This window comes from Pholcus phalangioides, unplaced genomic scaffold, assembly GCF_987345545.1.
Source record: "Pholcus phalangioides strain wild (caught in Gottingen) unplaced genomic scaffold, Ppha-v1.0 ptg000011l_1, whole genome shotgun sequence".
Classification (NCBI taxonomy): Eukaryota; Metazoa; Arthropoda; class Arachnida; order Araneae; family Pholcidae; genus Pholcus; species Pholcus phalangioides.
This window is the reverse complement of record NW_028301604.1, coordinates 31,627,575-31,653,385: the sequence shown is the minus strand read 5'-3', so window position 1 is coordinate 31,653,385 and position 25,811 is coordinate 31,627,575. Positions and strand designations below refer to the sequence as shown.

General features: G+C 38.5%; 1 protein-coding gene and 1 pseudogene across 3 annotated transcripts in view; both read left to right on the top strand.

The window, feature by feature from the left end:
- LOC149080338 (WD repeat-containing protein 20) overlaps positions 1 to 25,811 on the top strand; it is a 221,024-nt gene that overhangs the window by 104,085 nt on the left and 91,128 nt on the right. For all 3 annotated transcript variants that reach the window (XR_016193560.1, XM_089239471.1, XM_089239472.1), the window contains exon 3: positions 17,716 to 18,960. Coding sequence is in view for 2 of the 3 variants with exons in the window: in XM_089239471.1 (XP_089095597.1) it covers positions 17,716 to 18,960 (1,245 nt within the window). In the remaining variant the exon portion in view is untranslated. The remainder of the gene's footprint in view (positions 1 to 17,715; positions 18,961 to 25,811) is intronic.
- On the top strand, positions 23,690 to 24,350 carry LOC149080339 (uncharacterized; annotated as a pseudogene).

The following is a 25,811-nucleotide window of genomic DNA, read 5'->3' as shown; positions in this document are numbered from 1 at the left end:
CAAAATAGCTGCTGAAGAACCATTTTGACAATAACAGAATGATACAACAACTGGCCGTCACCTAATCTTAACCCTTGCAACTTTTGGCTTTGGGGGGGGGGGGTGCATCTCAAATTGCAATGTACAGTGGTCAGATTGCAACCTTTAGTGAATTGAAAGCACATTCACATCATTACCATGACATACTCTAATCTGTTGTTGAACAAGTACACTGCTGGCCACCGTAAATGCAACACCCTGAAGGAAGCATGCAAATAATATGAAATTAACAACATGCATTAGCGGAGGTGAGATATACAAATGATTAGAATTTCAGCGCAGACGCACATCACGTGCGCATGTGGCGCCACTTCAAAGCGCTATTTGAGGCTTGGAGATTTCGACGATTTGAAGTACGGCAATTGCGTTTTTCTTGTGGTTTTTTCAAAAAAACGATCAATTATGCCTCGTAGAAAACAGCGATCATCTTTTGATCAAGTATCCCAGTTCGACAGAGGAAGGATAGTGGCCTACCGAGATTGTGGATTATCTTTCAGGGAAATCGGTAGTCGTGTTGGACGAAACCAAACAACTGTAATGCGGATATGTGATCGTTGGATGCAGGAGGGTACGACGGACTGACGTGTTCGATCGCATCCACCTCAGTGCACCACTTCACGTGATGACAGGCGTATTGTGCGTATGGCAGTGACGGATCGCTCAGCCACATCACGAACCATAGCACAGCACATTCAGTCTGTATCGCATCATCCAGTGTCTGCGCGTACCATTCGACGCCGTTTACAGCAGAGTGGTCTGTCTGCAAGACGTCTATTGCTTCGTCTACCCGTGACACAGAACCACAGACGTCTCCACCGCCAATGGTGCGATGAAAGAAGGATGTGGACGGCACAATGGAATGAAATTGTCTGTACTGACGAGTCACGCTTCTGTCTGCAACACCACGATGGTCGGATTCGAGTCTGGAGACACCGTGGAGAGAGGATGATGAACAGCTGCGTTATGCACCGCCACACTGGTCCTGCACCGGGTATTATGGTATGGGGCGGTATTGGATATCACTCTCGCACTCCTCTAGTACGCATTGCCGGTACTTTAAAAAGCCAGCGCTACATCTCCGAGGTGTTGGAGCCAGTTGTCCTTCCTTACCTTCAGGGCTTGCCCACAGCCATATTTCAACAGGATAATGCGCGACCACACGTGGCACGCATTGTCCAAAGGTTCTTCGTCAATCGCCAGATTGAATTGCTTCCCTGGCCAGCTCGCTCTCCGGATCTTTCGCCGATAGAAAACATGTGGTCCATGGTTGCTCAACGATTGACCCAGATTACATCCCCAGCTGCCACACCAGATCAACTTTGGCAACGCGTGGAAGCTGCTTGGTCTGCTGTACCCCAAGAACACATCCAAAGTCTCTTTGAATCAATGCCGAGGCGTGTGGCAGCGGTGATCTCCAACAATGGCGGCTACTCTGGCTACTGATTTTGGCAGGAACCACACTTCACAGAAGTCTATAAATTTAATCATTTGATGCTTGGTCAACATGTTATCTACAAAATAAATATTGTTGCGATATCTCTTGTCTTTCTTGGTGTTGCAATTTGGGTGGCCAGCAGTGTATTTTTGTGCTTCACCTCTCATAGACAGCGCACAATGAATAACATATTTAACATTTCTTGTGTAAATTGTAATTGTTTAAGCACTTCATTTTTGTGATGTTTCCATGAATTATGAAATCAAGTGATGCGAATTAAATTATCATTTGCCCTGACTGGCTATCGTTTCCATTGTTCGAGCGAATATTTCATTTGTTGGATGGGTATAGCATAGTCTATTTTACATTTTTAAGTATTTTTTCCCCTTCTCTGTACAAAATTCGATTGCTTCAGGAATATTCATTCAAATTTTCGGATCATTCTGACCAGTGGTTTTTATTTTACAGTGTTGTAAAATCAGAACTTAAGTGATGCTTCATTAAACACATTGCATTTACCTATTTTTTATCACAGTTTTCGAAAAATAGCTTCCTAATTAAGCATATTGAAAGGAAATAGAGAAAAAAATCTTTATTATATAGTTCAGGGGTTCTCAAACTGTTCACCGCACCTCCAACCTTTGTCAGAGGTGCCGTGGAGCAGTGATACTGACAAAGTTTTTTTGAAAACATCCTTTATTAAACGGCTCTTGGGAGCTGGCGAAGCTCACCACGGATAAGCAATGAATAGGGAAAAGGGGTGCCGCGGGTGGGAAATGTTTGAGAACCCCTTATATAGTTAATACACTTGCCATTCGTTATAATGATCCCTATCGTTAAATGGAAAATGAACATCATATTGGGAGGTTGTTATATTGAATGGAAAACATATAGGACAGTCATCATATGGAAATATTTAGAACTTTTCCTACCAGTCGTTGTAATGGAATGGTTGCTATAACGTGTGGTGGTTATAACGAGCATCGACTGCAAAAATATTAAGAGAATTTTCAAACAAAATAATTCCTTGTGTTATGCTGTAAAATAATTTCATTGCAAAAGTTGGTTTTTGTTAAAATATAAGAAATATTTATAGATTAATCATTATGGGAATAGTGTTAATTACATTAACAAACATTTTATTTTAATTATAAGAAGTTTGAATAATTTTTCACAAATTTTATTGTTTTCACTGTAAATGCTATTTGAACCAAACAAACCTTTTTTTTTTTGTTTAAAAAAACATTTTTCACCAACCCTGGTGACCTCTAAGAAGGGCTATTGATACCTGCCATTGCAGCAGAAACCATCGGTGAACAACCACCTTGTCTAAGACTACAATGAATCTGTGGTTCCTTGTGCAAATTGTGAAAATATTATTCTCATCTGTCTGATCCATCTAGGTTCCACTTCTCGTCACTGAAAATAAGTGAATACCATTTGGGTCCATATGGCACACACTTGCGAGTCAACTGCAATCTTTGTCTTTTGTGCTGAAATTTAAACCTGAGCACAAAAGCTGTTATTTTTCATAATTTTTAAAATACTACCAAATCTGTTTCTTGTATAGGAAGTCCAAACCACTGAAGCTATAGATATGAAATTTGGTCAGTAGTTTTATTTTATAAAGTAAACACACATTAAGAACGGATTTTTCAAAATTCAACATCTAAAGGGGGTTATAAGGGGGAATTTTCACATTACAAAATCCACACTAGTGGAGCCGTGAGTAACAGCTAGTATTATATATATATATCCACTCACACCTTTGGAACAGCCTAATGACTGCTATAACAAAAAAAGGTTTTGTTACACCAAGTTGCACTGAGCTGATAAAGTGGAAAATTGAAAAATTAATTTTAACATTTTTATATTTCTTGCCAGTAAAAGTAATTAAGTAATTTTGAATTTATACATAAATAAAGGACTTATTATTTGAATATATTTCTTAATAAAGCCTTCCAAATTGGTTACTATTTTAAGAATCTAGTTAATTAACTTTTCTGATAACAGCATGGAAAGATTGATTATTATTGCATTACTATAAACTGAAGTAGTTTTAAAATCAGTTTCTCTTTCATTTCCATTACAAGAAATGTTTTTCTTCTGGGTGTGTTTTTTTATCTCAATAAACTTCCCAATACTAGTGCATGGTTCAGTTTCCTACATTCCCGAAAGCAGAATGTTTGCAATGTTCTGAAACAAGTCCTAGGTTCAGTGGAAATGTTCTGCGTTAAAAATCCCCATAATAGTGTTTTTACACTTTTCCATTAAAATTCTTCCAGATTGTTGTGCATTGGCACTGATTGATAACGTATATTCTGCTTTGGGGTGTACATTGGTCTGTAAATTTTTTTCCAAAAACCATCTCTGCATTGTATCTAGTCTTTTGTACTTGGTAAAAGCAGATATTGTTTCAAACAGTGGATTATTGTACTACACTGAAGAGCCAAAAAAACTTGTACACTTGCCTAATATCGTGTAGGGCCCCTGCGAGCCCGCAGAAGTGCCACAACACGACTTGGCATGGACTCGACTAATGCCTGAAGTAGTGCTGGAGGTAATTGAGACCATGAATCCTGCAGGGCTGTCCATAAATCCGTAGGAGTAAGAGTGGGTGGAGATCTCTTCTGAACAGCACGTTGCAAGGCATCCCAGATATGTTCAATAATGTTCATGTCTGGGGATTTAGGTGGCCAGCGGAAGTGTCTAAAGTCAGAAGAGTGTTCCTGGAGCCACTTTGTGATCCTTCGCTGATCTTCGTAGAGGAAGGCCGCATGATTTTTTTGCTCTGGCTGACACGCAAACCGTCACAACGCTAGCGGCGCGTATCTGCTTCACCCCCGGGTAAAAAATTTCCCTTTCTACGTCAGCCAACTTTTCTCGTGGTAGCGAAGCATCATAGCCGGCGCCATCTTGATTTCCATTAGCATCATACATTGCAAGATCAAACAATTAACTATGCGGTAATTCGGCAAATAATAATAACGGTTGGATTGCCGATTCAAGTGCTCGCCAACCGTGCCCAGCTGACTTGAAGCAAGCAGATCGAGGTTGCAGTGTCCAGATGACCGAAGTGAGCAAGACCAGTGTGACGCCAGGAGATCTCGACAACAGCATCACAGGGCCAGAACTACAAGATCCCGGAAGAATTTGAGCGAACAATTATTCTGTGTTAGTTCTTTTTAGTTAATCAATGTAGGAGTACTTCGGGTCCCGTAATATATATCCAGGTTAGTGTTTTACATATATATATATATTTTCATATCGTTTAGCCAAAACTTTTTCTTAACGTTTTACACGTGCCATTTCGATAGGGGTCTCATCGTTTGATCAGATTTTATTTATTTTTTTTTAATCCTCATGCCACGTGTATTTTTGTACATTTCTCGTCGTTTAACGTAGCCACGTTTTTGTGTATTTTCCCCCTAGCGCCATTTTTTTTCTTTGTTCAGACATCCCTCCATTGGATAGGTAACTAGTATTTTGTACTTCGCTGTAATTTTTGTTCTTTTCGAGTTTTTCTGTCCGCTCTTGTAGTTGAATAACCATTCCGTAGTACTTCATGTAATATATATATATATATAGTGCACATGTTTTTTTTTTGTTTGTTTGTTTGTTTTTTTATTCTCTTAGATTTTAGATAGTTTTATACTATATTTCTCGAAATGGCATTCTTTGATATTTTCACATGCACGTGCTGAGCCACACACTGTTCTTAGATTTAATTAAATTTTCCACAGTTCGTATTTAGTGCGAGGTCGTATTTAGTAACACACAAAACTGACATGTCTTTCTCTCTGAGACTATCACTTGACGACTAAGACAGCCCGACGGCCAATTCCTTGGATGATGTCTCTACAATGGGAAACGACACCACCTTCCCCGACACGCTCGGCACAACAATGAATGAATCCGACAAAACACCCAAAGAGTTGATAGATGAAATTAGGGACATCTGCTCTGGGAACAACAACTCGGAAGAAAGTCGCCTGACCAATATTTCTATTGAGGTTCACAAACTGTTAGACAGCCTAGAGTCCAGGATCAAGCTCAAGCTGACCACAACAACACAAGCGAGGAATACAATGGACAAGGACATCCAGACAGACTCTTTTCTCCATGCCTTCGCCTCTACCCAAACCCTACCCTCCTTCACATCAATCTTCAACGATATTCCAAATCCTATTCCCACACTTTCATCTGAAACCCAAACATCTCCTCTAGCTGTTTCTCAATCCCAGCCTCTCTCCACTACATCCACATCCACCAACACTCCACTTCCTTCCTCCACAACACTTTCTTCTCTCCTTGTTACCTCCACTCCCAACCCATCTTCCTCCGCCTCCTCTCATTCTTCTCTCGATCCTCCTCCCAGATCATCTATTATTCCAAAATCCTATGCTCGTACCACCTCCAACACTCGTCCTTCTCTTGACCTCCCTCCCCATGCACCCTCTATAATCCCAAAATCCTCCTCTTGCACCTCCACTGAACCTTCCTACCGCCGCCTTGGACAATCTCTTAATATCCCACATCCTGTGCTTTACACCCTTCCCCCTATCAAAACCCAGCACACTCTGTTAAAACCTCGCAACAAATTCTCATCTAAAACCACTAAACTTTCACAACCTGCAATCAAAGCGTCCTCAACTTCAGCTAACCACCCTACCTCTTCAACCTCTGCTCAAAGTCCTACTGCTTCAACCTCTGCTCAACATGCTACCACTTCAACCTCTGCTCAACATGCTACTGCTTCAACCTCTTCTTCCAACACTGTTAACTGTTGCACTGACCCCCCTACTCTATCTCAATCATATGCTCAACTTCTCCGTCTCAACAGACAGGTATACACCCTCCTGATACAATTCAAAAGCCTGATAGACGATGAGCACATACACAACGAGCAGGCCAAGCTCAAGGCATTCCTGAGAGCTAAAGTCGATCTACCGGCACACAACATCAACATTCAAAAAGTAAGACCGATCAGGAGTGGTATAGCTATAGACCTACCCACTGAGGAAGACAAGCACCGGCTCGAGCAACTACTAAAGAAGCTGACACAACACAACTCAGAATGGCAGGCGAAGACCCCCATGACAACACAACCAAAACTCATCATATATGGCGTTCCGAGTAATACAACTGACCAACTAGTTATTGACGCCATATCTACAATCGCGCAGGCACCCAGGCAGATCAACATAGATTCTAGAATCTCGGCCAAACCAGACACAACACACATTGTAGTGGCAGTCCCTGGTAGGGTACTAGAACGCATTCTGCTGGCAAAATAACTTTTCATACACTGGGAAAGTTACCGAGTGCACGAGTACCTTCAAGTACGACGCTGCACAAGGTGCCAATCCCACAAACACGCCACAGGCCAGTGCCAGTCAGAAACACCGTATTGTGCCACCTGTTCCGGTAGGCACAATACTTACACATGCACGGAGGATCGTGTCAGGTGCATCAACTGTTTAATGAGCAATGACGACCACTACACAAAATACCCGACAGGACACAGAGCATCATCCCCGACATGTCATTGCTACAGGGCTTTAACCGAACGGCTGAGGAAGAAAATAAACTACAAATAATTCCCTTAATATTTTAAATAAAAAATTCCCTCAGTACAATTAGCTATTACAAAACTAAATCCAAAATTTAAAAATGAGCTCAAATAGAATGCCAGATGTCATGTCCCACCTCTTTCCTACACAATTAATTAATAAATCTAGCATTAAACTAATCCAACTTAATTGCGACCACACGAAAGCGGCCATGGATAAACTTCCAATAATCTCAAATAAATACCAAATCGACATATTCCTCATCCAGGAGCCCTACATCTACAATAAAAGAATACCCAATATCCCAAAATCATGGTCGGTCTGGCTCGCAAAAGAAAATAAAGCCGCGATAATCTGTCCTAACCAAAACATAAAACCAATTTTAATAGAGACCCTTAACCACACCGTCGCCGTTAAACTTTCTTTCGACAACAAGCCTCTTACTCTGATTTCAGCCTACGCCCCTCCCCATGGTGACCTGAAAGAAACACTCGCTGAAATTGCAATTATCCTCGATGCAATCAAACCGGAACAAGCACTGATCGGGTCTGATCTAAACTGGCAAAATCCGCTGTGGAACTATCCGAGGCTTAACGGTAGAGGCAAAGAGATAGAGCAATTCATTGGCGGACATGATCTTTTTCTCCATCACTCAAACTCAGACCCACCGTCATATGTCCATGGCGACAAAAAAGGCTGGCCCGACCTAACTCTCACAACAAACACAGAAATAGTGCAATGTCTAAATAGAAATATAACAACAGACTTCTCAGCCAGCCTTCATAAATACATTCTGATAAAACTAAACATCTCTGCCAACGCTATCTCACTCACAAGATTGAAAAGTAAATTCGGTCTCTCTAAACTTAACAAGCATCTCAGGGACATCCCCAAATTAATAACTTTAATTAATAATTGCCACACCTCGGAGGATCTCAACGCCAAAACGGAAGCGTTGGAAAACTTAATTTTCCAGGCTTGCCATAAATCTCTTAAAATGAAAACATCCAAACTTAATATCAAAACCTCCTGGTGGACCCCCCAAGTAAATGCCGCACAAAATAAACTCAAAGCTCTACAGCTTAGAACACAAAAAGCCTCCCCAGATGAAAAACCCAGACTTTATATAATATTTAAACGTGAAAGAGCAAAATTTTATAAATTAATTCGCAAATCAAAAAGAGAAACCTTCAGAGACTTCTGTAATAAAGCTTCTAATCCTTATGGTAAGCAATATAAAACAGTTAAATCCAAAAGTACCATCCCCTCCCAGCTTTTCAAACTTCTTGGAGAAGATGCACAAGGAACCCAAAGAGATTTTGTTAATATAATTCTGGAAAAACTCTTTCCCACACCACCTAACACGTCCTCCGCACACAGCACGAACACTATGACATCGTCGAACTACAATGACCCTCCATTCAGTCCGGCCGAAGTGGATAGGATTATAAAACTGATCCCGGCAAACAAAGCCCCCGGTCCTGATAGTATTGACGGCCCGATAATCAAGCATGTACACAAACAATACCCAACTCTTTTCCTCACGCTGTTCAACAAATGCCTCGAACTAAAAACATTCCCCAACATCTTTAAGATAGGGCAAGTAATACTCTTTCAAAAACCAGATAAAAAAAAACCAGATGTAATAGACTCGTATCGTCCAATTACCCTTTTGCCCGTAGGAGGTAAATGTCTTGAAAAACTTTTGACTCAAAGACTCAACTTTCACCTGGAATCTCAAAACTATAACTCTAACCTTCAATTCGGCTTTAGGTCAGGTAATTCTATAGATGATGCCCTCAACCTAATACTCACTAAAATTAACGAATTCAAGAGCAAAGAACTGGACGTCGCCTTTATAAGTATCGATATTAAAGGAGCTTTTAACAACCTGACCTATTTCTCAATAAACCAAGAACTGTCCAAAGCTCCCCTCCCTAACAATATTAAATCAATGTTTTCGGACCTCCTAGCAAATAGACATGTCTTAATCACAACACCGGAAGGCCTGGCGGTTAGAAAACAGGATATTGGCTGTCCACAGGGTTCGTGTAGCGGACCAGCTTTATGGAATCTTGTGGCCAATCAAGCCTTAAAAATCCCACTCCAGGAAGATGCCCATATCCAAGCCTTTGCTGATGACTTTGCCTTTGTGATAGGGTCAGTAAATGTATCACAGCTAGCGACAAAGGCAACTAAAATTCTTAACGATTTTTCGAATTGGCTTAATGAACATAACCTCAAAATCTCAACAGAAAAAACACAATTTCTCTGTTTCACAAAAAATAAATATCCCCCTAGGATCAAAATGAATGGTAAAAATATTAAATGCGTAAACAATCTCAAGTATTTAGGCGTAACCATCCAAAAAGACCTCGGCTGGCAATCACACATCAATGAACGCAAACTAAAAGCGACTCCCTTCCATTTTAAACTAACTAAAATAGCAGGAAAATCCTGGGGCATCTCACAAAGCATTAGAAACACTATCTACAAGACGGTGGTCGAGAGATTCTTGGCCCATGGCGCCTCAGCTTGGTATAAGCATCCAGCATCCAACCAAAAAAACACAACAGGCTTTAGATAGTGCACAGAGGAAATTTCTTTTAACAGTAACCGGAGCCTATGACACAACAGCTACGCTCGGACTCCAAGTGATCACAGGCAACTGCCCACTACACCTAAAGCTCCAAATGGAAGCAGTCTACACAAACGCAGTTAGGTTTAGGAAAAACATTCAACCAGAACTTCTAGACTTTGACCCCAATAACTTTGAAGCACGGGAGCATGACTGGCACCCACCACCCCTCCTGCTCAACTATCCCCAATCAAATTTCGATTGACGGCCACTATATAAAACTAGCAAACACCCACATATACACAGATGGCTCCAAAACCGATGAAGGCGTCCGGGCAGCCTATTGTGTATACACAAACAATACAGAAAAGCAAACGTGGCAAGCAGCGTTAGATAAAAACAATAGTAACTTCCAAGCAGAATTGTTAGCGATAGAAGCAGCTGCACAATACGCAACGGGAGCAGAAGAGCGAGTTTTAATAATAACTGATAGCCGCTCCTCCCTTCAAGCACTTCTAGATCCAACAAATAGAAACACAATAGTACGTGTATTACGGCGGCATCTATTAAATAACCCAAACATTTTCCTAGGTTGGACCAAGGCTCATGTAGGTAATCTTGGAAATTAGAGAGCAGACTCTCTAGCCAGAGCTGCAATCAACTGTGACAATAAACTTGATAACCCTTTCCCACTAACGCTCCTGAAGTGACAACTTAAACAAGCAACCCTCCAGAAATGGCAGCAAATTTGGGACCAATGAACAACAGCTAGGAAAGTGCACGAAATTGTCCCTCGAGTCACATACAACACACTAAACTGGAATAGGGAGGTGACTATCTTCATAACAGGACACGGCCCATTCCCTATATATCTACATGAATGGAAACGCCGCAGAACAGACAAATGTGTCTGCGGTATGGTGGGTACTCCTGTTCACTATGCAACAGAGTGCAAATTTACAAAACATCTACACATGTACAAATATTCCGAAAACAATAGAAAACAATGGTTCACTCAAATAATCAAAAACAAAAACACAGCAGCAAGGATTACAAGCCTTGTCAGATATATACACGCCAACGAAAAACAAGAAATCTGTCCACCAGATTTATAAAATAATGTTTTAAATATTACAAAAATAAGTGGGAGAAAAAACAGAAATGGATAAAAACAACAACAAAAATCATATCCACATGACTGCCACTACTAATACATGGTATAGCATGTACTAACGGGACCCGAACAAGAATTTTTATGACATTCCCGTTACAATGATGTAAATGTGATAACCACAAGTGTCCTTCATGCCGCTATTCTAGCTAGGATGCTAGGCGGGACGACACGAATGGTTTCATAATAACCATTACACATGTAGTTTATATTATATATATATTCTTTTTTTTTTAAATATAAATATAACCAGCCAGATCGAGTCAACCAAAACACCAAGACCGAAGCTGATCCTTAGCTAAGGCTCTCTCCAGACAATCCCCTATTTAAATTAAGCCCACATTGCTCACCAAAATAGGTTTAGGACGAGACGACTCGACCTGGCAGTTATATATATGTATATAAATGTGTGTATTTCTCTTTCCTCCATTCAAGTTGTCCATGCATTTCATGTCCACAACACACGTGCGTACTCATATTGTCGGATTCATGTTGCTCACCGAATAAGGTGCTAAGCGAGATGCCACGGGTGTTCCCTAATTGTATATATATTCCCCCACACAATACTTCTATTTTGTATATTTTCATTAAATCCACCGGAGCGAGTGAACTCAACCCAATAAAACTGATGCTGGCTTCTAGTCGCAAGTTATCAAACCCATTTGCTCACCAATAAGGTGTTAAGCGAGATGACTCTTCTCCGATGGATATATATATTATTTCACAATAAGATTCTCATTTCTCTTTCTTTTTGTATCCTGTGTATATAATATGGCAAGTGTAAGATAACAGATGAGATGGAATGGGGGGGCCCTCAATTGGTTTTAAAACATACCTCCATCCTAATATGTGTACATTCATCCGTCTTAACTAAACCCTGAAACTTTTCTCCAACTCTCAATCCCATCTCGTCTGTAATCACCACAAAATTTGTTAATCGCGACAGTACCCAATTGTCCGGGTAAAATATGTTGTCAAAAAGTTAGTATGTTGTTTTTTTTTTTTGACACTAAATAAAGTGTTCCAGACTCTGCCACGAAGCTGGGCTGGAAGAGATCTCAGCAACGGGATAAGTCCAGTGGCAAAGTTCTGGCATTCATTCATTCATTGGAGCCACTTTGTAGCAATTCTGGACGTGTGGGGTGTGGCATTGTCCTGCTGAAATTGTCCAAGTCCGTCGGAATGCACAATGGACATGAATGGGTGCAGGTGATCAGACAGGATGCTTATGTACCTGTCACCTGTCATATCTAGACGTATCAGGGGTCCCATATCACGCCCCATACCATCACAGAGCCTCCACCAGCTTGAACAGTCCCCTGTTGACATGTAGGGTCCATGGATTCATGAGGTTGTCTCCATACCCGTACACGTCCATCAGCTCGAAGCAATTGGAACCGAGACTCGTCAGACCAGGCAACGTGTTTCCAGTCCTCAACAGTCCAATGTCGGTGTTGTCGGGCCCAGGTGAGGCGTAAAGCTTTGTGTCGTGCAGTCATCAAGGGTACACGAGTGGGCCTTCGGCTCCGAAAGCCCGTATCGATGATGTTTTGTTGAATGGTTTGCACGCTGACACTTGTTGATGGCCCAGCATTGAAATCTGCAGCAATTTGCAGAAGGGTTGCACGTCTGTCACGTTTAATGATTCTCGTCAGTCGTCGTTGGTCCCATTCTTGCATGATCTTTTTCCGGCCGCAGCGATGTCGTAGATTTAATTTTTTACTGGATTCCCAATATTCACGGTACACTCGTGAAATGGTCGTACGTAAAATCCAAATTTCATCGCTTTCTCGGAGATGCTATGTCCCATCTCTCGTGCGCCGACTATAACACCACGTTCAAACTCACTTAAATCTCGATAACCTGCCATTGTAACAGCAGTAACTGATCTAACAATTATGCCAGACACTTGTTGTGTTACATAGGCTTTGCCGACCGCAGCGTCGTACTCTGATTGGTTCCATATCTCTTTATTTGCATACGCATGCCTGTACCAGTTTTTTTGGCTCTTCAGTTTATATATATATATATAATTTTTTATATTTTAATCTAAATTTTCTTTCAAACTACCTGTTAGAGTGACTTCCCAGTAGTTTTTGGTGTTCGAATTTGTATAGGTACACAAAACATAGAAGGATTTAAAAAAAAATTTTAATTAATTAAAAAATTAAAATACATTAATCAATTGAAAGGTAATTAATTCAACTTGAAAAATAACATCCACTAAAAAAAAAATAAATTTGATTTTGTTTAAATTGGGAAATTTAAAGTTCTTTCCCCTAATGCATAATTTTAAGTTTGCGCCTTAAGCACGAACAAAAAAATGGTGCCTTTCCCAATTTCGCTCCCCCATGGACCAAAACTTGGCTACGCCACTGAGCAATGTATTATACAGTGGAACTTTGGTTAACAAGCTTAATTCATTCTGTGAATGCTCATTATCGGAATCGCTCATTATTCGAATCAAACTTCCCCCATAGGAAATAATGTGAACTCGGATGATTTGTTCCACAATTATTCATTTGCATAAAAATGACTCATAAAAAAGGTATTTAATAAACAACACAATGCAATAATAATACAATAAAATAATCTTATAATGAAATAACACAATAACATCATAATATAAACATACAATGGGATAATGTTTACAAATTTACTTACTCTAAACAGCAAGCAAAAGGAGGACAATTGTTTAGGATGATTTATGGACTCTCTCTGTTGTTTGCAAACTTATTCTTTGAAAAAGAACCTATTTAAGGACACTTGCTTTTGTCTCTTTTTTTAGGATTCCCCGGAAATGGGAAATGGTATTGTTCTTAGTCAGATTCATTGCTCGTATTACCACATCTTTATTTGGGTAGTCCTTCTCTACAAAACTTCTCAGATCCCCCCCCCCCCCACACACACACACACTTCCTAAATATCTCTCTAATCTTATTTGAAAATTGAAGGACTCCTCCTCATTTATCTCTTCCTCAGATGAGACGTATCAGGGGTCCCATATCACGCCCCATACCATCACAGAGCCTCCACCAGCTTGAACAGTCCCCTGTTGACATGTAGGGTCCATGGATTCATGAGGTTGTCTCCATACCCGTACACGTCCATCAGCTCGAAGCAATTGGAACCGAGACTCGTCAGACCAGGCAACGTGTTTCCAGTCCTCAACAGTCCAATGTCGGTGTTGTCGGGCCCAGGTGAGGCGTAAAGCTTTGTGTCGTGCAGTCATCAAGGGTACACGAGTGGGCCTTCGGCTCCGAAAGCCCGTATCGATGATGTTTCGTTGAATGGTTTGCACGCTGACACTTGTTGATGGCCCAGCATTGAAATCTGCAGCAATTTGCGGAAGGGTTGCACGTCTGTCACGTTTAATGAATCTCGTTAGTCGTCGTTGGTCCCGCTCTTGCATGATCTTTTCCCGGCCCCAGCGATGTCGTAGATTTAATTTTTTACCGGATTCCTGATATTCACGGTACACTCGTGAAATGGTCATACGTGAAAATCCAAATTTCACCGCTACCTCGGAGATGCTATGTCCCATCTCTCGTGCGCCGACTATAACACCACATTCAAACTCACTTAAATCTCGTTAGCCTGCCATTGTAGCAGCAGTAACCGATCTAACAACTACGCAAGACACTTGTTGTGTTATATGGGCGTTGCTGACCGCAGCGCCGTACTCTGATTGGTTCCATATCTCTTTATTTGCATACGCATGCCTGTACCAGTTTTTTTGGCTCTTCAGTTTAATTGTCATTTTTTTTGTTTTAGTCTTAGTTGGCTAATACTAGAAAGTATAAATTGTATTTTGTATCTTAATACTTTTAGAGGTGTGTTGTATTATATATATATTCTTTGTGATATAGTGTTGAGCATATTATTTTACTTAAATTTTTGTACATCTTTTATGTATATTTTACATTGTAATGTAATTTACATTATTTTAATTTCCTGCTAACATTTCTCATTCCATTTTTCAGTATTATCTAATTTTTAGCAATAGTGTTAGTATGTTGTCTCGACTAGAGTTGTGTAGAGCTTGTGATGGGAGATTTCCTTGGTCTAGGGCAGTGATTCCCAACGTGGGCATTGCTGCTCCCTTGGGGGCCATGAAATGTTCCAGGGGCGCCGTAGAAGCTACGGGTATAACATAGAATCCTATGGGTTCGATTACGTTGGGGGGCAATGGGAGAAAAAAATTTTCGAAGAAGGGTTCGGTGGGTCAAAAAGGTTGGGGGAAACTATGGTCTAGAGCAGCGGTTCTCAACCGGTGTTCCGCGGAGCCCCAAGGGCTGTGCTACTCCTTTACAGGAGTAGTGTTGCTGAGGGTATTGACCCAAGAGTTTGGAAGCTTGCACATGTTGTTCCGATATTTAAATAGGGTAGTAGAGAGGCTGTGTTCAATTGTCCAATTATCGTCCAGTGAGTTTGACGACCTCCCTCTCAAAAATTTTGGAAATTATTACCAAAAGGCAGTTCATGAAATGGATAGACAAGAACATATATATAATGTATTGTCGGATAATCAGCATGGGCTGAGAAAGGGGAAGTCATTTGTAACTAACCTCCTTCGCTTCTATGATCACATGACTACGGCTTAGGGAAAAAATTTAGATTTTGTTTACTTTTATTTCCGGAAGACATTTGTTCGGGTCCAACATAATAAGGCTTGAGGTGTTTTACACAAGAGTGGGATTGGGGGCAACTTGCTGAATTGGATAGAATCATGGTTAAGCGATAGGTCACAATAAGTTATGTTGAACGGGGAATTCTCTAATTGGACAGGCGTCACAAGTGGAGTCTGACAAGGAAATGTCCTTGGCCCCATAATTTTACCACTTTTTATTGATAAACTTGATCAGGGTATCGATGGGATTGTTAGCAAATTCGCAGATGACATGAAGCTAATGGACGCTAGTTGGGAATCAAAGTGATAGGGAGTTGCTCCAGACCAGCTTTAACAGGATTGCAGCATTGACAAGTGAATGGTCGCTCATTTTGTCTCAAACAACTCACTTTTCTCTTACGAATTGAATGATGTCACTATCCTGGATGCAACTAGGGTGACCGATTTTTGAATTCTCATTGACGAGTGGCTTAGGTTGTCTGAACATTGTTAAGCAGTGGTTAAAAAAGCAAATATAATGCTTGGTTATATTTTCAAAAAGATATCTTCACTTTCTCCTAAAGTCATTCTTCCGCTTTTCCAAGGATTAGTTTGTTCTGGACTGGAGTATGCTGTAAGGTTTTGGAGACCATACTTAGAGGGACATAGACTTGGTTGAAGGGGTGTAGAGAAGAGCTACGCATGTTTGTTCATATTGGCACATGGGGCTTGAGTTATGAATAGAGATTTCTTTTTCGAATATGTTTACATTAGATGAACGCAGGTGTCGGGGAGACATGATCGAAGTGTTCAGAATTTTTTAACGGGATCGATAGAGTGGACCATGAGTTATTGTTACACATGTCAATTGACTGCTTTTACGAAGGGACACCAGTATCGATTGGTAAGGGACAATTCTAGGTTATGGTGTAGCAGGGAATTTTTCTCTAATAGGGTTGTTAATAAATGGATTAGCTTACCCCCATAGGTACTAAATTCAAACACAATTGACACATTTAAAAAGAAATACGATAAGCATGTTGGGGTAAATCGAGAAGCTATACATACTTAGAATAAGACAACCATAAGTATTCTTTATGGGCATTGTTTAATATTTTATGTATATATACTGTTTGTAGTTTTTTGTAATTGCCTTTTTATTGTTGTTGCTGTAATTTTGAAATATATGACATGCATATTTGTTATTGACAACTTTTTCTCATCCACCTCATTGGGCATTTTGCCTTTTATGGTGTTGTATTTGTATTTTTATCACAAATATATATATATTCAATAAATTTAAGTTTTAATGAATCCATATTGTCTTATAATAGCATTACAATATTAATAGTTTTTTGCATAAAAACTATGTTAACCTTGGGAAGAAAAATATGTAATTTTTAGAAAAATATGTAATTTTTAGAAAAATAGAAAAATTTGTAAGGATCTAAAGATGAGACATCTCAATCAAAATGATTATAATTTAAACATGCTGGGTTGTAATGACATGTGCTGTAAGTTCTAATGCTTCAAATTCTTAGCTTTTCGATTCAGATGTTAGTTCAAATTATTTCATGTTTCAGAACTTTTTTCTCCTACTCACAATCAATAAAGTACTGAATTTTTTTTTTCAAGAAAAAGAAGAATCAAATGTCATTTTTGGAGTTTTTGAAGTACAGTCATACCCTGACCCATTAATTCATTCTGAAACTAATTACCTAAGGTTAGAGAATTTTTTTTCACTTATAATTTTCCTCTCTTCTCAGGGGGAGTGGAGAGAGAAAAAATAAATTTGCAAATTTTCTGCATTCTTTGTAATATATTAATCTTTTTATTTGATTCTCAAAGGAGGTCAAAAGCCTTCAAGATTGCTCGAATTGCATGTAATTGAAAAAAAAAAAATTAGGACGTGCAAGACAAGGTAAATGCAAAGTGACATGAGTCAGGGTATTACTGTATATATTAAATCAGCGGTTTTCAACTGGTACTCTGTGGGGCCCTTGCTCCGCGTGAACTCCCGAGGGTTCCTCCGCCACTCGAGGAAAAATGAAAAAACATTAAATTTGAAGAAAAATGAATAGTTTTTAATAATAAAAATAAGTCAGTAACTTTGATGTATAAATAAAAAATAGGCCTACGGGGCTCCGCCATAGAAATTATATACTGGAAAGGGCTCCATGGGTCAAGAAATGTTGAGAACTGCTGTATTAAATCAGTATGAAATGCTATGTCATGATGATCTATCTTGAAGTGCAAATTGTTAATCAGTTGTTTTACATTATTTTTTCTGACAGTTTTTTTTTCTTTTAGCGTTCTATTGATAATACAAAAGTCACTTGCCTGAAATGGGTTCCTGGGGAACAGAATTTATTTCTGGTCTCACATAGCAGTGGTCAGATGTATGTGTATAAAGATGATCTAATGTGTGGAACTTCTCCTCCTCATTATCAGCTCTTTAAACAAGGTGAAGGCTTTTCTGTGTACACATGTAAAACCAAAAGTACAAGGAATCCACTGTATCGATGGGTTATTGGTTATGGTGCATTAAATGAGTTTTCATTTTCTCCATGTTCGAAGTACCTAGCTACTGTAAGTCAAGATGGCTTTTTAAGGATTTTCAATTACAACACAATGGATTTAGTTGGAGTTGTTCGAAGTTTTTTTGGAGGCTTACTGTGCGTGTGTTGGAGTCCTGATGGTAAATATGTTGTTACTGGTGGTGAGGATGATTTGGTTACTGTTTGGTCTTTTCAGGAAAAAAGAGTAGTTGCCAGAGGACAAGGTCACAAGTCATGGGTAAATGTTGTTGCCTTTGACTCATTTGTATATAATGAACCAGAAGTAGTTGATCTTACTGGAAGTGAGGATGAGTTATCACCAATGCTGCCTCTTGAAAATGATTCTAAAGGAATTTCACTTAGTACTTCCAGATCTAGCAGTATAAATTTACAACCACCTCATAATGCAATATTTAATAAAAATTCTTTCTCTGGTACTAGGTCTGTGAGTGTTACATCATATAGGTTTGGCTCTGTTGGACAAGATACACAATTATGTTTGTGGGATCTCACTGAAGATGTCTTAAAGCAACCTTTTGGTCGAACCAGAACTAGTATCCTGCTCAATAGTCCAACAACACAATTAACTGCTTCAAGCAAATGTAATAATACTAATAATGCCCAAGCAAATTGTTGTCCAAAAGAAAGCTCTTTAGTTGATGGAAATGTAGGTTTACCTTCTTTAACAGTAGGAAGCAAAAGTGCAACTTTAGAAAAGAAGCATGAAAAGGACCACAAGAGAAATTTCAGCCTTGCATCAAGAAATGCAGATAAAAACAGCCTTAATAAATCCAATCAGAACAAAGTGCTAGATGATCCAGTGAAACTTATTGGGACACCTGTTTGCCCAAGGAAAGATGAAGTTCTTATGCTTGATCCACTTGTGTGTAAAAAAATAGCTCATGAACGATTGACAGCATTGGTTTTTAGGGAAGATTGTTTTGTCATTGCTTGCCAAGAAGGTTACGTCCGTACATGGGCAAGGCCGGGCAGAAGTGTAAGTAGTCCATTTTTAATTATTTTGATTAATGTATATTTTTTTTATCAGAATCACACTGAGTTTAAATAACTATGTTCAAAATAAGTACTTCAACCTTATAGAACCCCCAATTTCTGGCTTGTCCACCCAAAACAAAAGAATTTTGATACTGACCTTGCCGACACCCATTTTGGAATTTTCCACCATGTTTTGTGTATTGCACAACACCATATGCTTATCATGTCCGGGTCATCAGTTTTTTTTTGCTTGTGCTTCACCAGTATCATGCAAAAAAATACAGTGAAACTTCTCTAAGATGGTCACTTGGCATTCAGTGAAAAAAGTGGCTGACTGCGGAGGTGACCGTTGAATAGAAATGGTATGATGGTTCACACACACACACAGGGAAAACATTTTGGGGAAGTTGGTGTCAGAAAAAATGGTTTTCAATGTCACCAAAAAAATATTATGTACAATTTATTTACAATGTTCATATATGTACACATACATATACTGTGCACTTGTTATGGTTAGGGTCACCAGACGTCCCCCTTTTTTATGTCATTTCAAGAATCCTTCTACATTTTAGAAAATTCACTCTTTTGTCCTCCTTTTCAGTTTTCTGAAATTATTTTTCCTTATTTCTGGGGAATATTTTTTTTACTCTGAAACATAAATATCTTCACTGAAATGAGTGTGTGTGTGTGTGGTTATTTTTTACACATGTTTACATGCTTTGACCAATTGGCATCAAAATTCTTAAAATACAAGAACCCAAGTTGCAAGCAGGACAGCATACTATGGCCCAGATTGCTCCAGGATAATATGGAAAAGGCAGTCCAAAAAAAAAAAACCTTTCTGGGAGAAGAAAACCACACCATTCATTTTAAGAATACTATTCTTTGCTAACCGATAGCAAATGGTGCGTACTATAGGGGGCGGGGCATTGCCTTTTCCATTCAGAAACAAAGAAAATTGGATGTAAGAAACCACTCAATTCTGATTCCCAGTGGCACCATCTGTTGTGGAAATCATGAAAAGTGACATTAAAATTGTTGCACGCACATGCATTCTCCTTTCTCAGTTTTTGAATCTGGTTACCCTAGTTATGGTAAATGTGATAAATCTATGATTATCTATAATCGCTGATCGTTTTCATAGGGTATCAGAGATGCCGCTCCACTCTAATTTACCTGGATCCTAGGACCCAGATTGTTGGCAAAACTTGGGGCCTTTTTAAGTGAAAAGGATTTTACCTTGAAAAAAATTAAAATTCAATGGTATCCCTTGGAATCAAACTAATAATAATTAATTTCTAAAAACATTTTCACTTAATAAACAGTTTAATTTACCAGTTTAACTAGGTTTATTTACTTTAATTTTTGAATATTATACTGGTTGAGAAAGCTTGCAAAAACCCCATCAACACTAAAGAATTAATACAGGGTGGGCAAAAAGAAACTCTTTAAAAGTGAATAAAAATCAGAAAAATAACCGAAATTATAAAAAATGTTTGCAGGGTTAATATCGCTAGGTCACAGGAATTTTTTTAATACGGAAAAAACTCAAAAAACAACCCATAGGTGGCGATGGTACGAACGACTTCTGTGTAAATATGCAAATGAGACTGTAATAAGAACTTGTGCTCCTTATCCACAAACAGTTCACAGTTTTAAACCGTGTATGTGGACCTGCTGCACTCTGCCGTTGCTGGATTTGTCACTTGCCTGCAATGTGTTATCCTTTGTGGTGGTGGTTATGTGGAACCAGGGTTGTTTGGTTTAAACCATGGTTTAAACTTTGCTTTTAACCAAGTGGTTTTTTTCAAAAGATCAAATAAAAGTTGCCTAGATATAATTTTTTTCCTTGAAAAATATGATATTGGTTCATTATTATCCAAAATGTTTCATTTTTACCACATTTTATATCCTTGGGGTACATTCTGATGGTATATCTTTAAATGACATGAGATTTTATAAGTGGTTTTTTTCAAAAAGTCTCATAAAAGTGGCCAGAATATATATATATTTTTCATATGAAGTGTCTTAGTTATTTAAAGTTATATATAAAAGCCAAAATTCCTCATTCTTACAACATTTTCTAACCTTTGGCTACGTTCTGATGCTCTATCTTTAGCAAATTCATGAATAAGGATTGCATCACACATCTAAATGTAGTGGTGTATTATCTCACAGGGTTTCTTTTTCCCTTCACAAAGAAGCAGCTACAGTAGTGACACCATCATGCTAGGGGCAGGTGGTCCTATAATGCAATAAAGACACCAGCTGTCCTTAATGGACAAAGACTAGTGTACTAGTAGTTACATTACCTTCACATACATTTTTATTTTCTTTCCCATAAGAAGTAGCACATCTCCTACTGTATATCTCCCAGTCTTAATATTTAATAGTTGTTTTTTTTTTTTTATACTGTCACACACACACTGTTAAGCCTAGTTAATCAAGGTTTTACTGTATAGTAGTAACAGATTTATGAAAAATAATCAGCTATATACAGCTTGATTATAATTTAAGTTTTGATTCCAAAACTATATAATAAGTACTGATCAGAATGACTTGAAAAATTTGCATGGATACTCCTGAAGCAATGGAAGTTTATTTCACAAAAGAAAAAAGTGCAAAATGTGCAAGTAGATGATGCTGTACTTGGCGAGCAGTATAATCTATTTTGGGCAACCACATCATTTCGGCACTTCCACAGCATCAGTGTGTGGATAGAACTTCTATCAAGATGCACATTGCAATACCAGCAAAGCAGCTGCTGAAGACCCATTTTGAGAGGATGCACCTTAACCCTTGCAACTTCTGGCTGTGGGGGTACCTCAAAATGTTATAAACAGTGGTCAGATTGCAAACTTTGGTGAATTGCAATCTCCAGCACATTCCCTATATTATGTTAGAAGTTCCTCAGGAATATTAACGGGGAGGGGGGGGGGCACGTTTGGTTTAATAAAGCTGAATCGAAAGCACATCCAGATTATGACCATGGCATACTCAGATTCTGTTGTTGAACAAGAATTTTTGTGCTTTCAACCTCATAGCCAGAACACGCGGTGGAAAACATATTTAACATTTCTTAAGGAAGTTGTAGTTATTTGTTCAATTACTTCATTTTTTGTGATGTTTCCATGAATTATGAAATCATGAAATGCTATAATTAAGGTATCATTCTGCCATGACTGGCTATCGTTTCCATTCTGCAAGCAAATTTCCCCCATGTTTGATGATGTCATTAATTTTACATTTTCAAGTATTTTTTCCCCTTTATCAAATAAAATTGAATTTTTTCAGGAATATTCATGTCAATTTTCAAGTCATTCTGACAATCGTTCTTTTTTTACAGTGTTTTGAAATGAGAACCTTAGTTATAATCCCCCTGTATATCGTAAATCATTGCTAATTAATCTGCATTATTTATGCCTCATTAAATACATTATATTCACCTAATTTTTATTACTTTTTGCAAAATAGCTTCCTAATTAAGCATACTAAAAGTAACTGGAGAAAAACCTTTACATATTATATGATTAATAATAACATTAAAAGAATTTTCAAACACACAGTAATCCATTGAGTTAAGCAAAAAATAATTAAATTGCAAAAGTTGTTTTTGTTAAAATGTAATAAATATTTATTGATTAATTAGCATGGGAATATTGTTAATTACATTAATAAACATTTTATTTTAGTTAATTATTGGAAGTGCGATGCGAGGATCCGGGTTCGAACCCCACAGTGGTGGTCGGCTGAAGTTGGTTTTCTGTGGTTCCCAACTTCAAGGCGCAAATGCGAGCCGATCTCCCCGTTAAAAAGTCTCGCCACAGAGAGCAACAGTCCTACAACGATAAATCATTCAATCATAACACTTCACTCATAGTTTGAAAAACTGGTGACAGATGGCAGCACTACACATAACAAGCATTACAGAGAATACACGTACACGCACATTCCCGCATGTACCGATTCGTTGGAGGTTCCGCGGGGAGGGGGGGTGTGGGCGGGGTGCATGTGTGGTGGCAGTAGTAGGTAGGGCCTCCAAAAAATGGCTCGGAGATCCATGATGTTCTTAATTCAGCCACCTCGTTGGACAATTTGCCTGTTGTGGCGTTGTATTTGTAATTGAGCATGCCTCCTCCGGAGGGGCCCGTGGTTGGTCCCTGTGTTTGGTAAAAGTGGTTTTGCATCCATGAAAGCAACAATGATTTATTTCAAGGCCGATTGAAGAAGTCAGATGAGTGAGGGTAAATTTTGAGTTACCATTTATACTCGTGTATAAGCCAAACCCCCCCCCCCCCCTTAGGACCTCCAAAACCACAATAAATTGAAAACGTGTGTGATTGATGCAGAGATTCTCTGGACATTGCACACCATCAAAAATCACGACTCTTACAAATCAAATCAAAACATTGCTGAGATTTTCAAAAAATGTTTCCAGATAGCCAGTATGCATCAATGTCTACATGAGGAGAAAAAAACAGCCTATTACACTGCATTTGGTCTTGCACCATATTTCAAGGATGTTTTATTCGAAGAGCTTGTTAAACAAGACTGTTATGTTGTATTGTTTGATGAAACATTGAACAAAAAAGCAACTCGATTTGCGTGTGTGGTTTTGGACTAAGAATATGGTAAAAACCATGTTTTTGACATCAGTTTTTTGCGACACACTACATCAAATGACATGTTGGAAGCATTCAAGAATGTCATTTCTCCATTGAAGTTGCTGAATACAATTGTCTATGGATGGACCAAATGTCAATTCAAAGTTCTTTAGATCACTTCAAGATGGAAAATCCAAGGAATTTCAAAAACAAATCTTAGATATAGGAACGTGCAGCTTGCATAGTGTGCACAATGCATTCAAAAGGGGTGTTCGGCAAGTGAATGGGAAATTGATGATTTCCTGTCCAGTATCTACAACCTGTTTAAAGATTCCCCTGCAAGGTGTGAGGATTTCATAAAAATAGCTGAAGCTGCTACTTTCCCAAAGAAATTTGTGCGCCACCGCTGGTTAGAGAATGTGCCTGTTGCGGAGTGTGCTCTGCAATTGCTTCCATGTTTGGGAGTGTATGCTTCTGCCGTAGAGAAAAATAGGACCAGGCCACAGTACAAGTCTTATGATGATATTTTTAGGAGGCACATTAAAGACAAATTGTTGCCTGCAAAACTGCAAGCTTTTTTATCTGTTGCAAAAGCTCTTCAACCTTTTTTGACTGTATATCAGACTGATCAGTCAATGATTTTTTTTTTCTGGTTGAAGATTACAGTAGAGTTTTGTCTTCATTGTTGCAGCAATGTGTAAAAACAGATATTTTGTCACCTGCGAATACCATGCTTAAATTTTTGAAACTAGATGTCTCTGATTCAGAAAATCATTCTAATATAGAACGCATTGATGCTGTCTTTGCGGCCAATAATGCAATGAAAAAACTACTCAGCTCCAAATCAGTGTGTTAATTTTCAAATATTTGCTTTCCTTAAAGATTTCAAAAACTTATTGATTCATCTACTGCAGAAATTCATTGAGCGTTCACCAGCTCAATTTTCTATTGTTAGGAATCTCTCTTGTTTTGACCCTTGTAAAATGTTCGACGAAACTTTTGCATGCCACGATTCAAACATGTTTTGAACTCACTTGTTGAAAAGGATCAAGTTTTAGAAAATGATTGCGACACAATCATGGAAGAATACAATGTTTACTTGGAAGAAGTAGTGTTAGGAAGTTACTCACGGTATAAGGAATTTGATATAAAAAATTCTCGAGTAGATGAACTGTTCTTCGAAACGATGAACAAAGCAAAGTACCAAAATTTATGGGGAATCGTGAAACGTTTGACATTGTTGAGCCATGGCCAGGCTACTGTTGAAAGGGGCTTCAGCATCACTAAGAAGATAGAGGTTGAGAATCTTGGGGAAAACTCGTACATTGCGCAGAGGCTTATTTGTGAGTATACTCATATACATGCAGGTGGAAAAGCTGTGAATATAAATATTACAAAAAGCTTGAGAACCTGTTTTGAATGCTCGAAAAAGATATGCAGAATATCTTGAAAACCAAAAATTGAGCATTGCAGAAAAAAGAAAGGCAGATTGTCAACACTCTGATTTAATGGAACTGAAAAAAAAAAAAAACCAGCCTGGAAAACGACATACAAGCTTTGCTGAAATCTGCTGATAGTTTAGCAGAGGAATTGGGTGACATGACATTTTTAGCAAAGTCAAATAGTTTGCGTAGAAGTGCAAAAGACAAACAAGAGTCATTAGTGAAAATTATAGACTCAATGAAAAATTGAATTTGTTTTATTGTAGCCTTTTACTTTACTTCTCTAATGCAGGAGTCTGCCATGCAAGTTTCTGATAAGTTTATATGTAGTAAAACATATGCGATATATATATCCCTTTAGCGTTTTTTCTTGTGTTTAGACACATTATTTATAACACTGATTTATATGAAACACATGAGCCAAGGTTTCTTGATTTATTTAAGTTGCATGATTTTTTTTAAAAGATAACTTGTGTGATGCTTTGTAGTAAATAGGAGATGGCGCAGTGCATATTTTAATTATTCAGGAATTAATATTTAAACAAGCATGATGAAAGTATTTGTTGCTTAGGTGAAGATTCAGGATGGTAGAATTCAGTTTCTCCAGAACATTAGCAGATTGTAGAAAGGTAATTTCTAAAGCGTCTTCTAAGAACATTCTTTTCCAGAAAATTAGAAAAAAAATTCATGCCTATTTTTCTTCATGCTCTTTTGATTAAGCTGTTACATAATTTTTCATAGCTTGAAGTGTGAAGAATAATGTTTTTTATTCATGGTTTTTCTTTTTGGTAGAAAAATTTAATATC